Source organism: Melozone crissalis, unplaced genomic scaffold (assembly GCF_028551555.1).
Source record: "Melozone crissalis strain CALT ecotype California unplaced genomic scaffold, PUWL_Pcris_2 ptg000026l_1, whole genome shotgun sequence".
Taxonomy (NCBI): Eukaryota; Metazoa; Chordata; class Aves; order Passeriformes; family Passerellidae; genus Melozone; species Melozone crissalis.
In genome coordinates, this window is record NW_026535804.1 from 5,070,312 (window position 1) to 5,089,664 (window position 19,353).

The 19,353-nt window shown below is 50.7% G+C and overlaps 1 protein-coding gene across 2 annotated transcripts in view; it reads left to right on the forward strand.

The window, feature by feature from the left end:
- MGAT5B (alpha-1,6-mannosylglycoprotein 6-beta-N-acetylglucosaminyltransferase B) overlaps window positions 1-17,707 on the forward strand; it is an 80,700-nt gene extending 62,993 nt beyond the window's left edge. For both annotated transcript variants that reach the window (XM_054278586.1, XM_054278587.1), the window contains exons 12-17: window positions 1,526-1,681; window positions 3,298-3,444; window positions 6,784-6,900; window positions 14,033-14,107; window positions 14,805-15,079; window positions 17,056-17,707. In XM_054278586.1, the coding sequence (XP_054134561.1) occupies window positions 1,526-1,681; window positions 3,298-3,444; window positions 6,784-6,900; window positions 14,033-14,107; window positions 14,805-15,079; window positions 17,056-17,254 (969 nt within the window). In that variant the 3' untranslated portion in view covers window positions 17,255-17,707. The remainder of the gene's footprint in view (window positions 1-1,525; window positions 1,682-3,297; window positions 3,445-6,783; window positions 6,901-14,032; window positions 14,108-14,804; window positions 15,080-17,055) is intronic.
- The last annotated feature ends 1,646 nt before the right edge of the window (window positions 17,708-19,353 follow it).

A 19,353-nucleotide genomic window follows, 5' to 3' on the forward strand; every position in this document is an offset into this window, starting at 1 on the left:
GTCCTCTGGAGCTGCTGGGATTGATGTGGGTTGATGCAGTGAGGGCTGTACCTCCTCCCCTTCCCAGCTTTCCTGATTAGCAGCTGCTAATTAGCAGGGATGCTTGTGGTGAGCCAGGATCCAGCCAGGCTGACTCCTCTTTGCTGGTGTTTGTGGGGTTTCTGTCCCTACTCAGGTCTGAGAACAAATCCCCCCTGCCTCTGCCTGGTTTGGGGCTCCCTAAAAGCCCTACTGAAACCCACTAAATCTCATTTTAGGAGAACTGCAACATCTTGTCTTATTTTTCTACCGTTCCCCTGCCCTTTTTTATCCAGAAGTTTCCTTGGAGCTTAGCAAAGGTAATTTGGGAAGGCACTAAAGAGAGTTCAAACCCCAGAATGGACATTTCCCTCCACCCAGGGTGCTACAGGCATTTGCTGTTTTGAGTCAGAACTCACAAACAACATCAGTTTTTCCCCCACACTGCATATTTTCGGTCATTTATTGCTGGGTGAAGAGGCTGGGGCTCCTTGAGGCCAGGCTGCCTGGCCTTTGCTTCCCATATTGTACACTCCATGGAATAAAAAAGGGAATAGAGGAGTTTTTTCCTTATTTTGAGTGATTTTGAGGTCTAGAAAGGCACAGACCACCTCCATCTTCTGGAGCCAGGTGCTCATTTACCAGCCTTGGACCAAACACCCTCTCCAGAGCAGGATGTTTTTGACATTTAGAAACATTTCATTAAACCTCCCTTCCCTTTATTTCTCATTTCCTACCCCTCTGAACTTCTTGCCTCTGGCTCACAATAGGAGCTGAAGTTTTAATAAGCTGGGAAAGCCTTAGAGCCTTGGAGGATTCCTGGGATCCATGGCTGAGGGCAGAAATTCAGCATTTGAGGAGGTTTTAAGGCAACATACAGAGTTTTCTCAAATTCCCCATTTAAAAATCCTTATTCCCCCTGGTCTTTGCTCTTTTGGGGCCGTTGCAGCACTGGAAAATCCAGAATCCAAAGGATGGGCCCTTTGTGGTTTTTTTCAAGCAAAAAAATTCTCCAGTAAAGAATTTGTTAAAAAGAAAGGCTGCTTTGGAGCAAAAGGAGGGAAGCCTCTAAGAGAAGAAAATTGATGACCCCTTTCATTTTCCAGGTAGTGAAATGGGATTAAATCTGAATGAGAAAATCCTTGGAACTTGTTACTTGGAATAAGAGGCTATTAGCAAGCTCAGGTTCCTTCTGAACCCTCTGAAGCCTTTAATTCAGCAGCTCCAGAGTGGAAGCTGCCCTTGGAGGGGACAGGGGAGGCAGGAACCTGATGATCAGAGTGATGGATCCTGCAGCCATTGGGGCTCTCCAGGAGCCTGGGGCAGTCCAGGATGTGTTTCCAAGAAATGAAGAGGGACAGGTGGGGATTTTGCACTGCTGTGGGTCTGCCTGAAGCATGGCAGGTGCTCTGGCACAGCAGTTTGAGAGTTAACCCCCCCCCATAACCATGGGGAGGAGGTCAGACCCATCCTTTGGTGTAGTTCACATGTCTGCCTTCCTCCCCAGGGCAAGGAGAAGTTCCTGGCCATCCTCAACAAGTACATGGAGATCCATGGCACTGTTTATTATGAGACACAGAGACCACCTGAGGTGCCAGCATTTGTCAAGAACCACGGGCTGCTGCCCCAGCACGAGTTCCAGCAGCTGCTGAGGAAGGCAAAGGTGGGTGAGGCCATCCCAGGACCCTGTCCTCCATTACCTGTGCCCCTCCCAGGCCTGCAGGCACTCCCAGCTGGGATAATTAACCACGAGGGATAATTAGGCAGGAGCCAAGCAGAGCACATTTCAGATCAAGATGTGTCTGAGGACCTCCTCCTTGCAGACTGTCCACGGGTCCACAGGCAGAGTGCAAAGTTTCCTCATTAATTCATTTATTGCTGAGTGGGGTGGGGTTTTTTTCCCCCCCACCTTATAGCTGTGATAAAAATAAACCAGATTCTTGCAGTGTGTGGGTGTGGGAACATCCGTGTTGCTTTCAGCTGCTGTCTGGGGGAAATATTCCTGATTTACCAGCCCAAACAGCTGTGGCAAAGCAATGTTGTTCCATGCAGGGCCAAAGTGATGGCTGTAAGCACCATGGGGGATCTTGCAGCTCCTGGAAACTCCATGGCTGTGCAAAGTGGGCTGTGGTTGATGGAGTGGGGTCGTGCATTCTGGAAAAAGGAGACTCAGGGGTGACCTTACCATTCTCTACAACTCCCTGAAAGGTGCCTGTGCTCAGCTGGGCCTGGGCTCTTTCTCCAGGCAGCACTGACAGAACCAGAGGACACAGCCTCAAGCTGCACCAAGGGAAATACAGGTTGGATATCAAGGAAAAAGTTTTTCACAGACAGAGTGATAAAGTTCTGGAATGGCTGCTCAGGGAGGTGGTGGAATCACCATCCCTGGGTGTGTTTAACAAAGCCTGGATGTGGCACTGGGTGCCAGGGTTTGGGTGAGGCGTTGGGGCTGGGCTGGTCTTGATGATCTTGAAGATCTCTTCCAACCTGGTCATTCTATGAATTCTGTGAAAAGGGGGAATTTTCAGCATAACTTGTTGAACCCCTTTAGAGAGTTGGTGTGCAGGAGCAGAGCAGCAGAGAGCGGGGGGGATGTTGGTGGGTTTATCTGGGAGGTTTCCCTGTGGGGAAAATCACTCAGGCTCACAGCCTCTTGCTGGTCAGAGTGACCCCGAGATACATTAGAAAATCTCTTTTCCCATCCTGGTGCTTGAAGAAGGAGTCAGAGCTCTTCAGTTCTCGGTCTCAAGGTTCCTTATCTATAAAATATTTTCTCCTGTCCAGCTGAGGTCCATTCAGCAAGACAGTCCAGGCACTCTGCTTGCCCTTGGGGCAGTGTTATCTTTATATACTAAAAACTACGTGTACAATGTTTACAATTACTTCCCAATACCTATCACCTATGTTAGACAGTGAGCTTCTACTCTAAACCAATCCAAAAGTGCCAACATCACAGCAGAAGATGAAGGCCAAGAAGAAGAAGGAGAAAGGCTGGACACGCCCAGATCCCTCCATCTTGCCCCCTGAACCCCCATTCTAGAAAACCCCAAAATCTACCTTTTCACCCCATGAGAAATTCACACTATTATTCTACTTAACTGTCATGGCTTGCAGATCTTCATCTAAGGTTGGTAACTTGCTCCATGGGTCATAATCAAAACCACACAGGCATCTTGAGTTCTGTGCCAGGGTCTCTGAGCCCCCTGGCAGGGGTCTTGGCTGCTCAGGAGGATGTCCTGGGTTCTGACAACTCAGCAGCACTGTGTTTGTGCCTTGCAGCTCTTCATTGGCTTTGGGTTCCCCTATGAGGGCCCGGCCCCGCTGGAGGCCATCGCCAACGGCTGCGTGTTCCTGCAGGCGCGCTTCAACCCTCCCCACAGCTCCCTCAACCACGAGTTCTTCCGTGGGAAGCCCACGTCCCGAGAGGCAAGTCTGGAAAATACTGTTCACTGTTGGAATATTACCAATATGGCTGGATGGGATGTGCCTGAGCTTATCTGGCCCTTGGTGCTGAACCACATAGCGGCAGCTGTGGTGATTTCACCCCACAGACACTTTTGGCCAGCTGGGTGTGTGGTGTTTCACCCCACAGACACTTTGGGCTGGCTGGGTGTGTGATGTTTCACCCCTCAGACACTTTGGGCTGGCTGGGTGTGTGGTGTTTCACCCCTCAGACACTTTGGGCTGGCTGGGTGTGTGATGTTTCACCCCTCAGACACTTTGGGCTGGCTGGGTGCTGCAGCTGGGCGCTTGGGCACAAGTCCAGGCCTGCAGGAGCTCTGAGGGCTGCAGGATGGAGCTTCCTCCCATAACAGGGGCTGCTCCTCAGGTTTCCCTCTGTGGAAAAGCTTTAAGGCGATAGTGAAGGAAAGGAGTCAGTTCTGATGGAGGGTTTGGATCCAGAGCTTTATTCTGGCCCACAGGCCTCTGAATGCAGCACCAGCTCCAACATAACTCCCTGAGCCCATGGTTGCTGCTCCTTTAACCCCGGGGAGAGGGGAGGGAAGGGGCAGGGAGCCACCAAGCAGGGACAGGAGGGGAGGGACAAAGGGACAAAGGACACCTGGATGGCCCAGTGCCCCCCAGGGGTAGAGGGCATCCTGTGAATCTGCCAATCCCTCGAGGCCTTTCTGGAATTCCAGGATGGACAGACAGTGCTGGGAGGGGAAAAGAGAGGTGACTGACACACCTGGGAGGGAATTATCAGAGGAGGGACCAGGTTCTGAGGTAAACCCTGAAATCACAACGCAACAGTTCACTCTGCTGTAAACATTTAGAAAGTTTAATAAAGGACAGTAGAAGACAAAGACAATAAAGCAAGGATTTACCGCCAGGTGCCTCTTTGCATTCAGCCAAGAGCACACCTGCTAATTTGGAAACACCCTTTATAGACCATTTCTATTGCATTAGCCTGGGACATAGGCATAAACAATATAAATAGAATATATTTATATTGTTTTATATTTACTATTATATTTATATTGTATAAATACAATATATTTATGTTGCTATATATTTACTATTATATATATTATACAATATTTCTATTGTGTATGAATATGTCACAGGCTAATGCAATAGAAATGGTCTATAAAGGGTGTTTCCAAATTATTTCTATTTCTAGTAGGTAATATTTACTATTATATTTATATTGTTTTATATTTACTAATAGTAAATATTAAAATTATAAATACAAATATAAATATAATAGTAAACTTTTCCCCAAAACTAGTTTACATATTCCCAGAATTGTTTAGCATGGCTCCACCTCAGATCTGTCTTTTTAGAGCATGCATATTCCCTGGCTGTGGTTTTAGTCCATTCTTATCATGACCTTCAGTTTTGGGCCTTAGTTTCTACCAATGGTAAGGGTTGATAGTTGGCACATCAGTAGCAGGGTCCTCATCATATATTCCTTGGATATTATCCCATCCAAACAAGCATTTTAACACAAGCATATCTATATAAGATATTTCTAAGTTTCTAAGCTATTTCTAAGTTTCAGTTAACAACAGAAATAAATCTGTATCTTCATAGCAAAGTTACTTTAGCCCTGCACATATAGAATCCATTTTAATATTTGCAAAAAGCCAATATTATAACATATATCTATAACACAAGTGTGATGTGGGGGCTGCATGGAGGCCTTGGGCGAGCCTGGGTAAGAGCAGCTGCCAGGCTGAGGTTACTTTTTTTGGGGCAAGATTTCCTCAATGCATGTCTGCAGATGGGGTTCCTATTTGGGGATTTGCCTTGGATAGAAGGGGCTGTGCTGTAGGTTTGGGGTTTCCAAGGAGAAGGTTGTGCAGGAGCCTTCTGCAGACCCCCAGCCCCTTCCCCACCAGCCCAGACCCACAGGTCCCCACACCCTGCTCCCAGCTCAGGGCAATGCCCCCTGCTCATCCCTTTGTCCCCCCAGAGGGACACCAGCACCTGCACAGTGTGCCAGGGCTATGAAATCCCTCCCAGGCTTGCCCAGCGCTGGGAATTCAATCTAAGTAGAGCAGGAACTCTTTAAAAGTTAAAGGCTTGGGAAAATTGCCTGTTTTATTATTAATAAAGTGGATAATGCAGTGCAAGGCTCCCTCACTGAGCAGGGAGTGAGCTGGGGGCTGTGCAGCTGGGCTGGGCTGGGCTGTCCTTCCCCCCCGGATTGCCCCATGCACCCCCAAATTTGGTGTTAATTTGGGCTGGGCTGGGCTGTCCTGCCCCCCCTGATTGCCCCATGCACCCCCAAATTTGGTGTTAATTTGGGCTGGGCTGGGCTGGGCTGGGCTGTCCTACCCGCCCTGATTGCCCCATGCACCCCCAAATTTGGTGTTAATTTGGGCTGGGCTGGGCTGGGCTCTCCTGCCCCCCCCGATTGCCCCATGCACCCCCAAATTTGGTGTTAACACCCATTTGGACAGGGCTGGGGCTGTACCTCAGCCTGGAGCCAGGGTGAGGGCTGTGAAATGCCTCGGGGTGTTTCTGTGCTGGAGGGGAAAGAGGGGATCAATCTCCAGGAGAGAGATGAGGAAGGACAGCACTGAGGGGGATGAACCACACAGCTCCTCTCCCCCAGCTGGCAGGGGCTCAGGCCCTTCTGAAATGTTTTATGGTGCCCCCAAAACACGTCCTCTGCTCAGCAACCTCTCTCTTCCCTTTCCAGAGGAGATCAGGGCTGAAACAGAAGAGGTAGGTCCCCAAAAATCACCTGTGTGGGCAGCCCAGGGAAAAGCAAGGATGTCTACCTGTGGAGTACCAGTGTGTGGGCTGCCTGTGGCATCAGGGTCATGCAGCTTCCAGCACTGCTCTCTCCCAGTGCCAGCCTTTCCCAGCCTTTCCCAGCCTTCAGTGGCAATGGATTTTCTCCCTGCCTTGTTTCTAGAGCTGGCAAACCTGGGAGATGTGGTGCCTTCACACACCTTTCCTGCTTTGGGGGTTTTTACCATCAGACCCACAGAATGGCTCAGGTCAAGGGTAAATTATTCCTGTGGTACAGAGTGGAGATATTCCAGGCTGCCAGAGGAATTCAGTGTTGTTGGGAATGGGGCACCCCAACCCAGTGGGAATTACAGCACATCATCCTGAGGCTGAGAAGCAACTGGATTCAGAGGAATCCATTTTCCAGCACTCCCTATTGCAGTTGGTCAAACCCCACTGTGAATGTGAGGCTGCTGCTCCTCTCTGCCAGCCAGCTGTGAGCAGGAAACAGCAGGGATTGCAGCAGGGATTCCATTCCAGCAGGGATTGCAAAGTCCAGCTGGCACCTCTGTGTTTCAGGTGTCCTCCCAACACCCATATGCTGAGGACTTCATTGGGAAACCCCATGTGTGGACTGTTGACTACAACAACTCTGAGGAGTTTGAAGCTGCCATCAAAACCATCATGAGGACACAGGTATGACTGAAAAATCACATATCCCACATCTTCAGAGCAGTTACGGCGTGACCTCCCTGCTGCTGGGGTTGGACAAGTGTCTTGGTTTGAAAAGACAGATGTCTGCTAAGGAAGGCAGGAGCCTCCCTTGAAATGGAATATGTAACCCACCCTCCCTCTGAATTGTTATAATTTTGAAATTGTATAATAATAATTATATTATATATTATATAATAATTATTATTATAATTTTGACATTTTGTTCTCAGGCAAAGGTATGGGAATAGGAATAACAGTTCTTTATTAGGAAAAAAATATTAAAAGAAAATATAAAAATAAAAATGCAATAATACAAAACAACACTGCCAGACTCAGAACAGCAGCTGCCCCCCTGTGTGTCAGGGTGGTGTCCCAGCCCCATCCCATGGGGGCTCAGCCCTCCTGCAGTGCCAGCTGTGGCTCTGCTGCAGCAGGGATCCTGCACAAGGGGGGAGTTTTCCTCTAAAGCTACAGGGCTGCTGCAGATGGGCCTGGGCTCCCTCTGGCAATGCAGGGCAGCAGAAAGCTGCTCCTCTGGCAATGCAGGGGGCAAAGGCTGCTGTGCTGTGCCAGGCTCAGATTGGATCCAGGGAGGAATGCTTGGCTCCTCCCCTGGGCGCAGCATCTCCCCATGGGATGCTGGGATTGGATCAGCCCTGCAGGGACACTCAGTGGCCATGGACAGCAGAGATCTCCTGGAGGGAGGGTTGGCTGTGGGAGAGATAAAGGAAAAACTGCCCAAAGGACCACAGAGAAGTGCCCCAGCTCTGACAGATGGTGATAGAACACAGACCCCCATTTCCAACCTAAGACAACAAGCAGCAGCAGATGTTGGAGCCTGCCTCTCCTTTTCCTTTCCTTTCTCCTTTGGATATTTTGGTCCCTTCCTGCAGCCCGAGGGGCACAGGTGCTCCCACCTTCCTTTGGCATTGTAGGTGTTTCCCCAGGGCAGAGCTGTGCTTTTGAAGGATCCCCTGGGAATCCTGTGGGCAGGCCTGGAGCAACGGAAGGCTGAGATAAGGTTTGGGAGCAGCAGGCTGAGGCTGCTGCAGGGGGAGAGCAGTTCTGCAAGCTGGTGTGAAAACAAAGATAAACCCAGAAAGCTGCAGCCCTCTGCACCTGCCTTCCCCTCACTTCACTGATTGTTTCCTTTGGATGGAGAAGATCAATGGGAATAACTCAGGAGTTGCCTCTGTGAGGGATGTAAGGAAGGGGAGAACCCCAGGGAAGGCAGCACTCCTGCTGTGCCCACTCTGAAAACGCTCGCTCATGAATATTTAGCTCCCACCCTGTGGCAGGAGCCTTTCAAGTTGTCCAAATTATTAAAGTCAGTTTTCCTGGAGGGGAGGAAAGTGCTGATAGCCATTTTGCTGGCCATTTGCTTCACCTGGGATGAGCTGGAGTTCAGGGATGTGCTGTGGAACCCAGGCTCTGCCTGGGGCTGTGTGGGCTCAGGTGTGTTGGTTTGGAAAGACAGGTGTCTGCTAAGGAAGGCAGGAGCCTCCCCTGAAACAGAGAATGTAAATCTTCCTCATCCCTCCCAATTGCTATAAATTTTAAATTAAGGAGTCTCAGGCAAAAAAAAAAAAATATGGGAGCAGGAAATAACAGTTCTTTAATAGGGAAGAAAAAAAAAGGATGAAATAAACAATGCAGTAACCAAAACAACACTGCCAGAGTCAGAACCCAACCTGACACCCTGGGGGTCAGGGTGTTGGCAGCAGTCCCATTGGAATTGTGGCTCAGCCCTCCTGCAGTGTCAGGGGTGGTTCTGCTGGAGCAGGGATCCTGGAGAGAAGGATGTATTCTTCCTCTGAAGATCCAGTGGAAGAGGCAGCTGCTGCTCCTCTGGGGAATCCAGTGGAGAAGCCGTGCTGGTGTTCCAGAATCTCCAGATTATATCCAGGTAGGAATGCTTGGCTCCTCCCTCTGGGCTCACATCTCCCAATGGGATGCTGCAGTTCTTATCAGCCATGCAGGGACATTCAATAGCTGTTATCAGCAATGTCCCCTCCAGAAGGAGGTGTGATTGTGATCACTCAGAGAGATAAGGCAAACTGCCCACTTGACAAAAGATAATCTGCCATACAGATGGTAATAGAAAACATCTTGCCTTGCAATCTGGAACATTGGGGTTCACTGTGCTGAGTGGGATTTGGGGGGCACAGGGGTGTGATGGTGCTCAGAGAAGGATCATCCTTGCTTTTCCCTGCATTAGAAGCTGCAGAGGGGGGTGCCTGTGGCAGTCTGGGGGCCTGATTCAGGTAACATGGCCATGCCATCACCCTGTGTCTCACCTCCTCCAGGGTGATTACTGCAGCTCTTCACCTCATGTTCATTTTCTCTGGGAGTTTGTAAAGATTCATCAAACCCAACTTAGGAAAACAGTTGTTGTTCTGCACATTCATTCCCGTGTCTCGATTAGAATTAAATTAAAAATAATGACATCCCTGCTGCTGTGCTGCCAGGCCAGCTGTCAGAGCTTGACCCTCCACCATCTGGGCTGGAGACAGCCCTGAAGTGAAGGAATTGCTGTGTGTGGGAGGCTGGGAGCTGTTTTGGGAGAGAGAAGGAAATTTTCACTTTTTCCAGAAGAGAGAAAATAGTGAAGCCTGGTGCTGCTTTGCTGTTAAAATGATAAAAGAATGGTGAGATTGAGGATGGAGGGAAGGGCTGTGCTGGTTCCTGGGCAGCTGTGTTGTGCTGCTGCTGTGTTGACTGGATGGGCACCAGGTCATTTAGGTGCTTAATGGTCTGGTTAAAAATTAAAGAACTAAAAAGGATTTCAGGGAAGGGCTTGGTGGCATAATGAGCACTGGGCAGGAGGAGCTGGTGTCCAGAACTGGGCACTCACTGGAGTGAGCAGCTGCTGTGCCCATCCCTGGTGTGCCCAAACCAAGCTCCTCTCTCAGCTCTTCTCCTCATTCCCCCTATTGGGAAAATTAATCCACAATCATCAGAGGTTTATGTCCAAAAAGGAGGCAGAGGAATTCTTTTACTTTATTTGAATAAAGGGAGAGGCCATGGGGCATTCCTCTGGGGTCTCTTAAATTTTTGGAGGACACAGCCTCCTTTTTATCCCAGTTTCCCTTCTCTCTTTCCCCATTGGCTGAGGTACTTGAGAGGTTCAGACTTCCCAGAACACTTGATACCAGACATTCCCCTCCAATGTACAACCCTCCCTTTTAATTTTTAATTCTTATGGAATTTATGGTTTTCCCCCATTGTTTCTTTCCTCTTTCAATATCCAATTTCATTTATCAGCAAACCTAAAGTTTATTTGTAAAAGCAAATGTATTTTTCCATCCATCAATCAGTGGAATCCTTCCCATTGTTTCTTTTACCTCTCAGTGCTGGCTCTATCTACGAGCAGACCCACAGCTGGTTTGTAAAGACAAATTCCTCTCACCACTCTGGATCAGAAACCCCACTCTACAGTGCCCTCCCACAAACCATCCCAGCCTCTGGATTTACCTTCAGCTGCTAGAAGTCCTAAATTTGCCTCAGATGAACAACTCCAGTCACTGAGGCCCACTTGCATTGTGCCACGAAGTCACTCTGGAGAGGAGGGAGTCCTTCCCACCAAGGAGTTAATCCCCAACTCATCCCTCTGGGGTTTTGAAGAAATTGTAAAAATCCTCCCAGAGCAGAGCAGGGAGTGAGTGTGAATAACTTATAGCAGCCTCTTTCCCCCCTCCCCACCTTTTTATCTTTTAAATGGAAAGGTCTGCTTTATTAGAGATGCTGTCAAGGCAATTAAGCCTAAAAATTGACCTATCTTACAGGTTTAAAAGCCTTATTATGGGCTTTGGCTCCAGGAGTCCATGGGTATCTTGTCTTTAAAATACTGTTTGTTACAGCAGGAATTGAAAACAAGGGCATTAGCAGGAGGAGCAGCAGAAAGATGGTAGCTGGGCAATTTAGTGTTCCTGTTCCCAGCCAGTTACTGGAGTTCGGAGAAATTATTTTACTGACTCCATTTTTTTTTTCCCCCAAAGGCAAAATGGGGTGTTCTGTTATTGGAATATCTAATAAATTTGTCTGTGTTTCAGAATAACCACCATCAATTTATTTTTTTTTCTGTCAAAACATTTCATTTCAAAATTACTGGAATGAAATACTATGGTTTTGTTTCCCATCTGCCTGCCTTTGTTTGGAAATACCCTGCCAATTTATTGAAAGGAGTGCTGGATCTGAAATGATGCATTTCCCTTTGCTTCACTAACTCAGACAGATTGAACTTGAAACACAACATTTCCCCCTCCCTGATGGGTGAAAACATTGAAAATTGAAAACTGACCTGACATTCAATTTATTTAGGGATTTTTTGTTGTTGTATGACTGAAAAATCACATATCCCACAGATGTTTTGCATCTTCTAGGGCAGAACTCAGTAAGACATTTTTGGGGATATGACATCTTGTGGGAAAACTGGCTCTGCCATCAGGTGGAACTTGTCTGGGAATTTGGGAGCTGCTTGATGAACCTGGCAGTAATCCCGGCATGGTCAAGCTGACAACCAGCTTCGCTCCCAGGGGGATTTGCTGATTCTCAGCAATATTTTAATGTCACTGCAGCACCCCAGTTTCTCCTGCTGCATCCTAGGGCAGGCTGTGCCATCCCAGAGCTGCTGCTGGGCTGGCAGAGCTCCCCTGGCTGCTGGCTGTGTGCAAACAGAGCAGTTGGGATGCAGCCGGCGTCCCTCCCAACCCAGTTCTGCCTGTAAGAAACTTCTTCCTTCTGGAGGCAGAGCTGAATCATGCCTGGGACGTGGCTTGGGTTTGCAATCTGTGTTTTTTTCCCCCCAAGAACAGCCCTTGTGCTGCCCTCTCTCATCCTTTTGGAGGGGGTACCCGTTCCAGGTCACCCTCCAGCTGCTGGGCAAGGTTTTTGGCAGGCTGTGACTCTGCCATTCATCTCTCTGGGAGCAGTTCTGGGTTTCCCTGATGGTTTGCATCCCTCAACTGTTTATAAGGAAGATTAAAACCAGGCAAGCACCAAACCCCTCTACCCCAGAGACCAAATTTCAGCACAGGGACAGGGGACAGAGAGACAAGTGGTGTCCCCTTGGGACAGGGGATGCTGGAGATTTGTCCCAGTGATGGATTCTGTCTGTTATCCTGGGGTTAGAGGCTGGAGGAGGAGAGAGGTTTGCAAGCACCACCATTTTCTGGGCCTTCAGCTTTTCCCATTGTCAAAACCAGTCCTCACACAAGCAATTTAATAGACCCAATATTCTGGTGTAGTGAAGGGAGAAGGCTTCATTATATTAAAGTCAAACATACAGGACTATAATGGAAAATTATACATTTCAGACTATGCCTGAAAGAGCGGCACATTAAACATCCCAGTGAAAATAGCTGGTTAAAATGTTCCAGCCTGCTGTTACGTGCCAGCACTGAATTGCATTATTTTTCTACTTATTTGTCTGGTGACGTTCAGATTTTTTTTCCACCCTGCTTTCTTTTCCTTTTGAATGAAGGAGACTTCATCCTCCCTTCCAGCTGGAAATGCAGGGCTCTCATGGTGGCATTCCCATGGGACACCAGTGACTCCCTGCCTGGCTGATGGAGAGAGCACTGGGGCTGGGAAGCTCTCCCAGCTGAGGAAAGGATGGCAAAATCCATCTTTCCAAGACCTCCATTCCCTCCATGCCATCCCATGCATCATTCTGCAGTGATCCCCACCTCAGAACCCCCCTCCTCCTCCTCCTCCCTCCCAGGGCTCTGGGGACATCCTGAGCTGAGGAGTGCCATTAACAATGTGGCTGTTGAGAAGAGGCTGAGCCTGTCAGATTTTAATTAAACAATTATCTTCTCGAAATTGGCATTTTCTCAGTCCTGAGTGCACGAGCTGAATCCTAACAAAACCTGGAGAGAAGAGCAAAGGGAAGGAGAGCCTTTGGGGTTCCCCCTGAGAGGGAGAGAAGGAGGGGCTGCAGTGGGCTCCTGATGCTCAGGGATCCCCCTGGGAGCCTCTGGAGAGGTGGGATTGCACCTGGAGCATCACCTTTGATACCTGTGCAGGCCCAAGGAGGGTTTGTGTGATGTGCTGCAGCGTTTTGGGGGGTGAGGCTGTTTCTGGAATTTTATCTGCAGTATGCCTGGCCAAAGGGGGTCCTGAGAAAAGCCCCCCATGAAGGCAGTGGCGAGATGAGACTGAGCACTGGTGATGCTGAGCAAGGGGGGGTTTGTCTCCTCCAAACTGATCCCAGGCAGCCCCAGCCTGGCTCTGAAACTGAGACAGGCAATTTTGCTTTCAGAGGGCTCTGCCCCAGTTAACTGAGAGCCCATCAGGAATTCAGAGGCAGGATTGGTGCCTGTCACTGTGTCAGCCCTGATTAGCGTGCACATCTGTAATTAGATGAAGCAGCTGTGATTTCCAGCCTGCCTGAGATCTCAGGTGGGATATTTATGGCAGGGAAATGCTTAGAGGGTTCTCAGCAGACTGAGCCTTTGAGCTTGGTTTTGACAGGTGCTTCAAAAGGAAATAGCTATTTTGGAGGAGCAGAGCTCAGAAAATAGAAGCAGCAGTGTTTTCTGGATTAATTATCTCTGGGTGGTTTTGCTTATAATCCTCCTGAATAAAACTCTGCAGAGATACACAAGGGGAAGGGAGGTCCCAGGACTAACACCAACCTCCTGCACCTCATGAAAGATCTCTTTGGAAAATAAGGGAGTGTGGAAAAATATGTCTTCACAGGGCAGAAAGTTCCTTAAAAAATTATTTTTTAAAGATTGCTCTTCCCTTGCCCACAGCTGCAGAGCATTTTGTGAGCTGGAACAGTTCATGCTTTAGTTTGAAGTCACCTATTGGATGAAAACTGATTTGATTGTATAACTTTCTAAAAGTGGAGGAAAGGGAGATTAAAGTGGAACAGGGATGATTTCATTTTCACCAACAGGTCAAACTCAAAGTACTCCTCTCTCTTTCTCACTTTATAAACCTCCTTTGAGGTTTCTCCAGCCCTAGGATTCTTCCCTGCTTGCTTTGGTGGACAGATACAAGTCGTGGGCTTTGGTGGGTGGGAGAGCCATGCCCAAGGTTCTGCTCTCTCAGGGGCAGGGCAAGGCTGCCCCAGCTGCTGCCTGTGCTCTGCTCTTGCCCTTCACAGGTGGACCCTTACCTGCCTTACGAGTACACCTGCGAGGGGATGCTGGAGCGGATCCACGCCTACATTCAGCACCAGGTTAGGAAGAATCCCTGTCCTCCCTGGGGAGCCATCTCTGTCCTCATGGCCAGCTTTCCCTCTTCTCCCTGGGGAGCATCCCTGTTTTCATGGCCAACTTTCCCTCTTCTCCCTGGGGAGCATCCCTGTTTTCATGGCCAACTTTCCCTCTTCTCCCTGGGGAGCATCCCTGTTCTCCTGTGGGCATTGTGCAGCCAGTGCCCTGATTGCAGAGAGCACCAGGAGATGGGGCTGGGGGAGGTTTTTCATGGGCCAGAGGTGCTGGGGGTTGGTGGAGGACAGCTGGGGGTGCTGCTGCAGGGAATAAGGCAGCACCAGGAGAAGAAGAGGTGAGAGAAGCAGAGGTTCATCCCCCACAGCCGAGGTTCATCCCCCCTGATTACAGAGAGCACCAGGAGATGGGGCTGGGGGAGGTTTGTCATGGGCCAAAGGTGCTGGGGGTTGGTGGAGGACACCTGGGGGTGCTGAGGCTGGGTCAGGGCCTTTCTGCTGCAGGGAATGAGGCAGCACTGAGAGGAGAAGAGGTGAGAGAAGCAGAGGTTCATCCCCCACAGCAGGATGTGCCATCTATGCATGCAGGTGACCTCAACCTGATGATCAAAGTCATCATCCCAATTGTCCTCCTGTCCCACTAGCAGCCTCCCTTCCTCACTGTTAACATCTCAGAGCACTGACCCATTATCTTCTCTGCCACCAGGATTTCTGCACCACATCATCTCTTGCTCCGTCTCCCAAGACCAAGACTCCTGCTATGCAAAGCCCTCCAAGCCCGCTGGCGCTGTCCCCCAACTCCACGCACCTGGTGTGGTCCCCCAGCGCGGGCTGGGCCCCCCAGGCGTGGCCCCCGGTGGCCTCGCTGCAGGTGTGGGTGTCAGAGCCCCAGCACACATGCACCGAGACGTGCCGGCGCCACGGGCTGGTCTGCGAGCCCACCTTCTTCAGGTTCCTCAACAAGGAGGAGGTGTTTCTACAGTGAGTTGGGGCCTTCTCAGGGAGCTTGTGGGGGGGCACCAGCCACATGACGTTCCCTTTGCTCCTCCCATCCCCTGCACCCACTTTCCTCCCAAAATGATGAGCCCTCATGCCCACATGCTCTCTGTTAGCTGGGATTAGCCAGAAAACTGAGGTGGGCATCAGCAAAAGTCCCAAAGAGCAGCAGAAATGCCCAGTGTGCATTTTAACACCCCTCCCCTCTCAGATGGAGCAGCAGCACTGGCATTGCCCTCCCACCAACCCTTCTCAACTGATGAGTCCCTCATCAGGAACCGTCATCATTATAGCGTAAGAGTTCTATTGTCATTACACTGCAAGGGTTCCATATTGCTAGAGTTTCGTACTGCCTCGATGTTTTCTTGGAGGCTTCTCCTCTAGGCACCAACTCTTCCTTGTCCTCGCAGTAGCCAACTGACTCCAGTCCCCCACAACCAACCAATCCACTCTTTTATAACACTCTTCTTATTTGCTACAGCTGCGGCCTGTTAAACTCAGGCCTGTTCCCAATCTCTAATAATTGGTTCAGCTACAACTCCTTAATGGGGTAAGTTTACTTTCTATACTACCTTTATTTTCTTATATTGTATCCCCCTACAAGGAACCTCCCCAAGAAGGACAAAAATCCATCAATGACCCCCTCAATGGGCCCTCACCTGAGCTGCCCACCTTGCCTTGGCCCCCAGCCTCAGCATTGAGTACGAGATGAAGGCAGTGCAGGCAGGGCCCAGCTTCACTTTTCAGCAGGCAACAACAGCATTTCCAGGCATGGTTCCGCCTCTTTCCAACCCCATTCCTCTCCACCTCCTGCGTGCTCTCTCCTCTTTAATGTCTCTCTCTATAAAACTGTGTTTTGAACACACAGTGGTGAAGTTTTAATAGAGTATAAATCTGCCACTGGGCTCTGTGCTGCTCTCTGGGCAATTTAAATGCGAGCGTTGCCGGAGCTGTCACGCTGGTCAGGCAGCGTGTCCCGCTGACATTTTTATGTGATAAATTACAGCTGGGGCCTGTCTTTCACTCGTTCCCCCTGCACGTCTTTCTCCCGACCTTAAAATGAGCTGGCTCAGGGACTCGTCAGCTGAGAAGGGTTGGTGGCATGGCAGTGCCAGTGCTGCTGCTCCATCTGGGAGGGGAGGAGTGTTAAAATCCACACTGGGCAGTTCTGCTGCTCCTTGGGGCTTTTGATGATGCCCACCTCAGTTTTCTGGCTAATCCCAACTAACAGGGAGCATGTGGGCATTCCCTGATCCCCTGTCCCTTCCAGGGAATGTATCTACAGTAACATAGAATGTTATCTACATCTATGGAGGTATCCATGGAGCTCTGTCCATGGAGCTCTGTCCATGGACAGAGCTGTTGGTCAGCAAGGGGTTGTAAGAGACCCATTGAACTTCATGAGCTGGAAGCGACCCACAAGGATCAATGAGTCCAACTCCTAAGATTCAGGTGGGGTTTTGTGGGTGATTCTGAGCCATCTATGGGTTGAGGTGATCTCTGGACTGCAGGGTTGAGTTGCCAGGCTCTCCCCTTGGTCAGCAAGGGGCTGTAAGAGAGGCATTGAACTTCATGAGCTGGAAAGGACCCACAAGGACCAACTCCTAAGATTTGAGTGGGTTTTGTGGGTGCTCTGTCCACGGACTGAGCTGTTGGTCAGCAAGGGGTTGTAAGAGACCTATTGAACTTCATGATCTTGAAAGGACCCACAAGGACCAACTCCTAAGATTTGGGTTGGTTTTGTGGGTGATTCTGAGCCATCTGTGGGTTGGGACAACCTCTGGGCTGCAGGGTTGGGTTGCCAGGGTCTCCCCTTCCTGCATGGCATGTTGGGCTGGTGACGAGCCCTCACATGTAGCCAAGGGGTGGCAAACACAGCTCAGCAAAGGAACCTCCCCAGGAAGGACAAAAACCCTTCAATGGCTGCTCACCTGACCTGCCCACCTTGCCTTGGCCCCCAGGCTCAGCATCGCATGCGACAGCACCGAGTACGAGATGAACCACCTGTACCCTGCAGTGGCCGAGAACGTCCGCGAGTGCTACCTCCAGAAGGAGCCGCTGCTCTTCAGCTGCGCCGGCCACCACGCCAAGTACCGGCGCCTCTGCCCCTGCCGCGACTTCCGCCAAGGACAGGTGGCTCTGTGCAGGGACTGCTTGTGACACGGCGTCCCCACCGCCCCGGGGACACCGGCACAGGGTGGCTTCTCCTCAGAACTCCACGGCGGCCGAGGAGCTGGGACGGGTCCCTCGTGGTGGGTGAGCCGGGGCTCTCAGACTCACCCAGGGGCTGTTCCATGTCCGACTCTGGGGGCTGTTTGATCCACCAGCCAGCTATGAATGACCCTGTCCTGAACTTTGGAGTCATTTTCTTCCCGAGGAGCATCGTCCAAGCGCATCCTGGACCGAACCCACCTGGACCTGGTGGCGCTGGGATGGGGTGGTGGGGAGAGAGGGGCTGGGGACACCCTTCCCCTCCTCTGGTGATGGGACAAGCCACCAGCAGACTGCAGTTTCAGGGTTTTCATCTTCTTCAAGCATCCTCAGTTGTTTTATTTATTGATTTTTTTAACCCTCCCCCTGACAAGTGGTAAATTAAAGGGGAATCCACACCCAGCCCTTCTGTGGGAGTTCTTGGGCAGAACTGCATTGGGGGTGGGACAGGGGTGATGCTGGTGGTTGTTGTGAGTGTGGAGCTGGGGGAGGACAAAGCACAAGGAGAGTGGCTGGGTTAGATGGGCATAGACTGCACCCCTGGTAGCCCCACGAAGAGACAGTGTTGGCTGGACAGTGGTGGGATGGGCTGGAGTGGGCTCCTGGGAAAGTTGCTGGTCCCTGGGCAGGGCAGAGGTGCCCAAAGTGATCCCCCCAGCCTCCAGGCTGCTCTTCACTCTGCTGGGCCATTCATGGAGCTGAATATCTCCCCCAGGGATGGTTGGAGGAGGAGGTGAGGGCACGGGGGCTGCTCAAGGTTCAGCTGAGTGGGAAGAGGGGAGGATGTGCTGCAGCACATGGAGGGAATTCCTGGTGGGCACTGACTGAGGGCAGAGCAGCTGAAGAGCATCATCCTGACTCTGTGTGCCCCAGATGCTGCCAGCAGAGCAAGAGGTGAGCTCCAAGCAACCATCTTCCTGAAACTCTTTGCTTCTTCAACTTTCCTTAGTGCTGTTTCTCTTGCTTTGGGGGTGGTTTCCCCCCACTAATGATGTTTCCCCTCCTGGCTGGGTTGGTGCTGGCTGGGGTGACCTGGTTTGTTCTTGTAGGGTTGCTCACCAGGGCAAGGTGTTGCTGTAAGGTTGGTGCTGAACCCTGCTGCTGTTTGCAAGGGTGAATGAGGAGATTCCTTCATGCCATAAAACATGTGGCTGGAAAATCAGGGGCTGGAAACTCCTTCTCACCCTTTTCTGCATGGAATTGCTCCTGGCCTGGCTGGTGGGGTGGCAGCCTGACCTGGCACTGTCCCTGCAGGATCCTGGCAGAATTATCCCCTCTGTCTCCACTGATGGAGAGCAGTGGCAGAATGAGTGCAGGACGTTGCCCTGGAGCTGGAGCTGGGCCACACTCCTGGCACTCCTGGCACCTCCAGTCTGTCCTCCCTGTGCCAGCTTCTGGGAGAAACTCCCATTCCTTCAGCTGAGCTGCAGCTTTGGGCAGAGCCCAGCCACCCTCACGGTGTCCCTGCTGTGTCACCACAGGGTGCTGTGTCCTCTGGGCCACATCCTGCCCTGGATGAGCTGGACACACTGCTGTTATCCCAGAGCAATTTATCATCTTCAGCTCCCAGCTGCGTGGGCAGCCTCCATCCTGCCTGTGACGCCAGCCCAGGGGAAGGATTGATTAAGTAATTTTTGTGTCTTGCAGCCAGCGTGTGTCTAAATAAAAGCAGCACAAGACTCACTTTCCAGAGCTGAGCAGCAACACCTCTCCACAGCCCCTTTAATCTCAGCCTCAAAGCATCCCCTGGCACAGAGTGCTGCCAGAGCTGGGTGGGCAGGAGCTGGCCTGGGAGAGGCACAGGGGGTCTGCCAGCAGGAACCACCAGCAGTTCACTTCCCAGGGTTGTAAAAACCAAATAAAACTGGATTTTATAGGAGATCTAAGCAAGTTTTAAAGAGCAAGAGGCTCGGGATGCCTCGTGAGGCAGCGCTTGTTACACATCAGCTCCCTGGGCAGCTTTTTCCACAGTTTCTGCTCAGCTGCTTTTAAAATAGCCTTCACCTTTCAGCAGTGCAGCGCTGCCTCCCACTGCAGAGAGCCCCAAT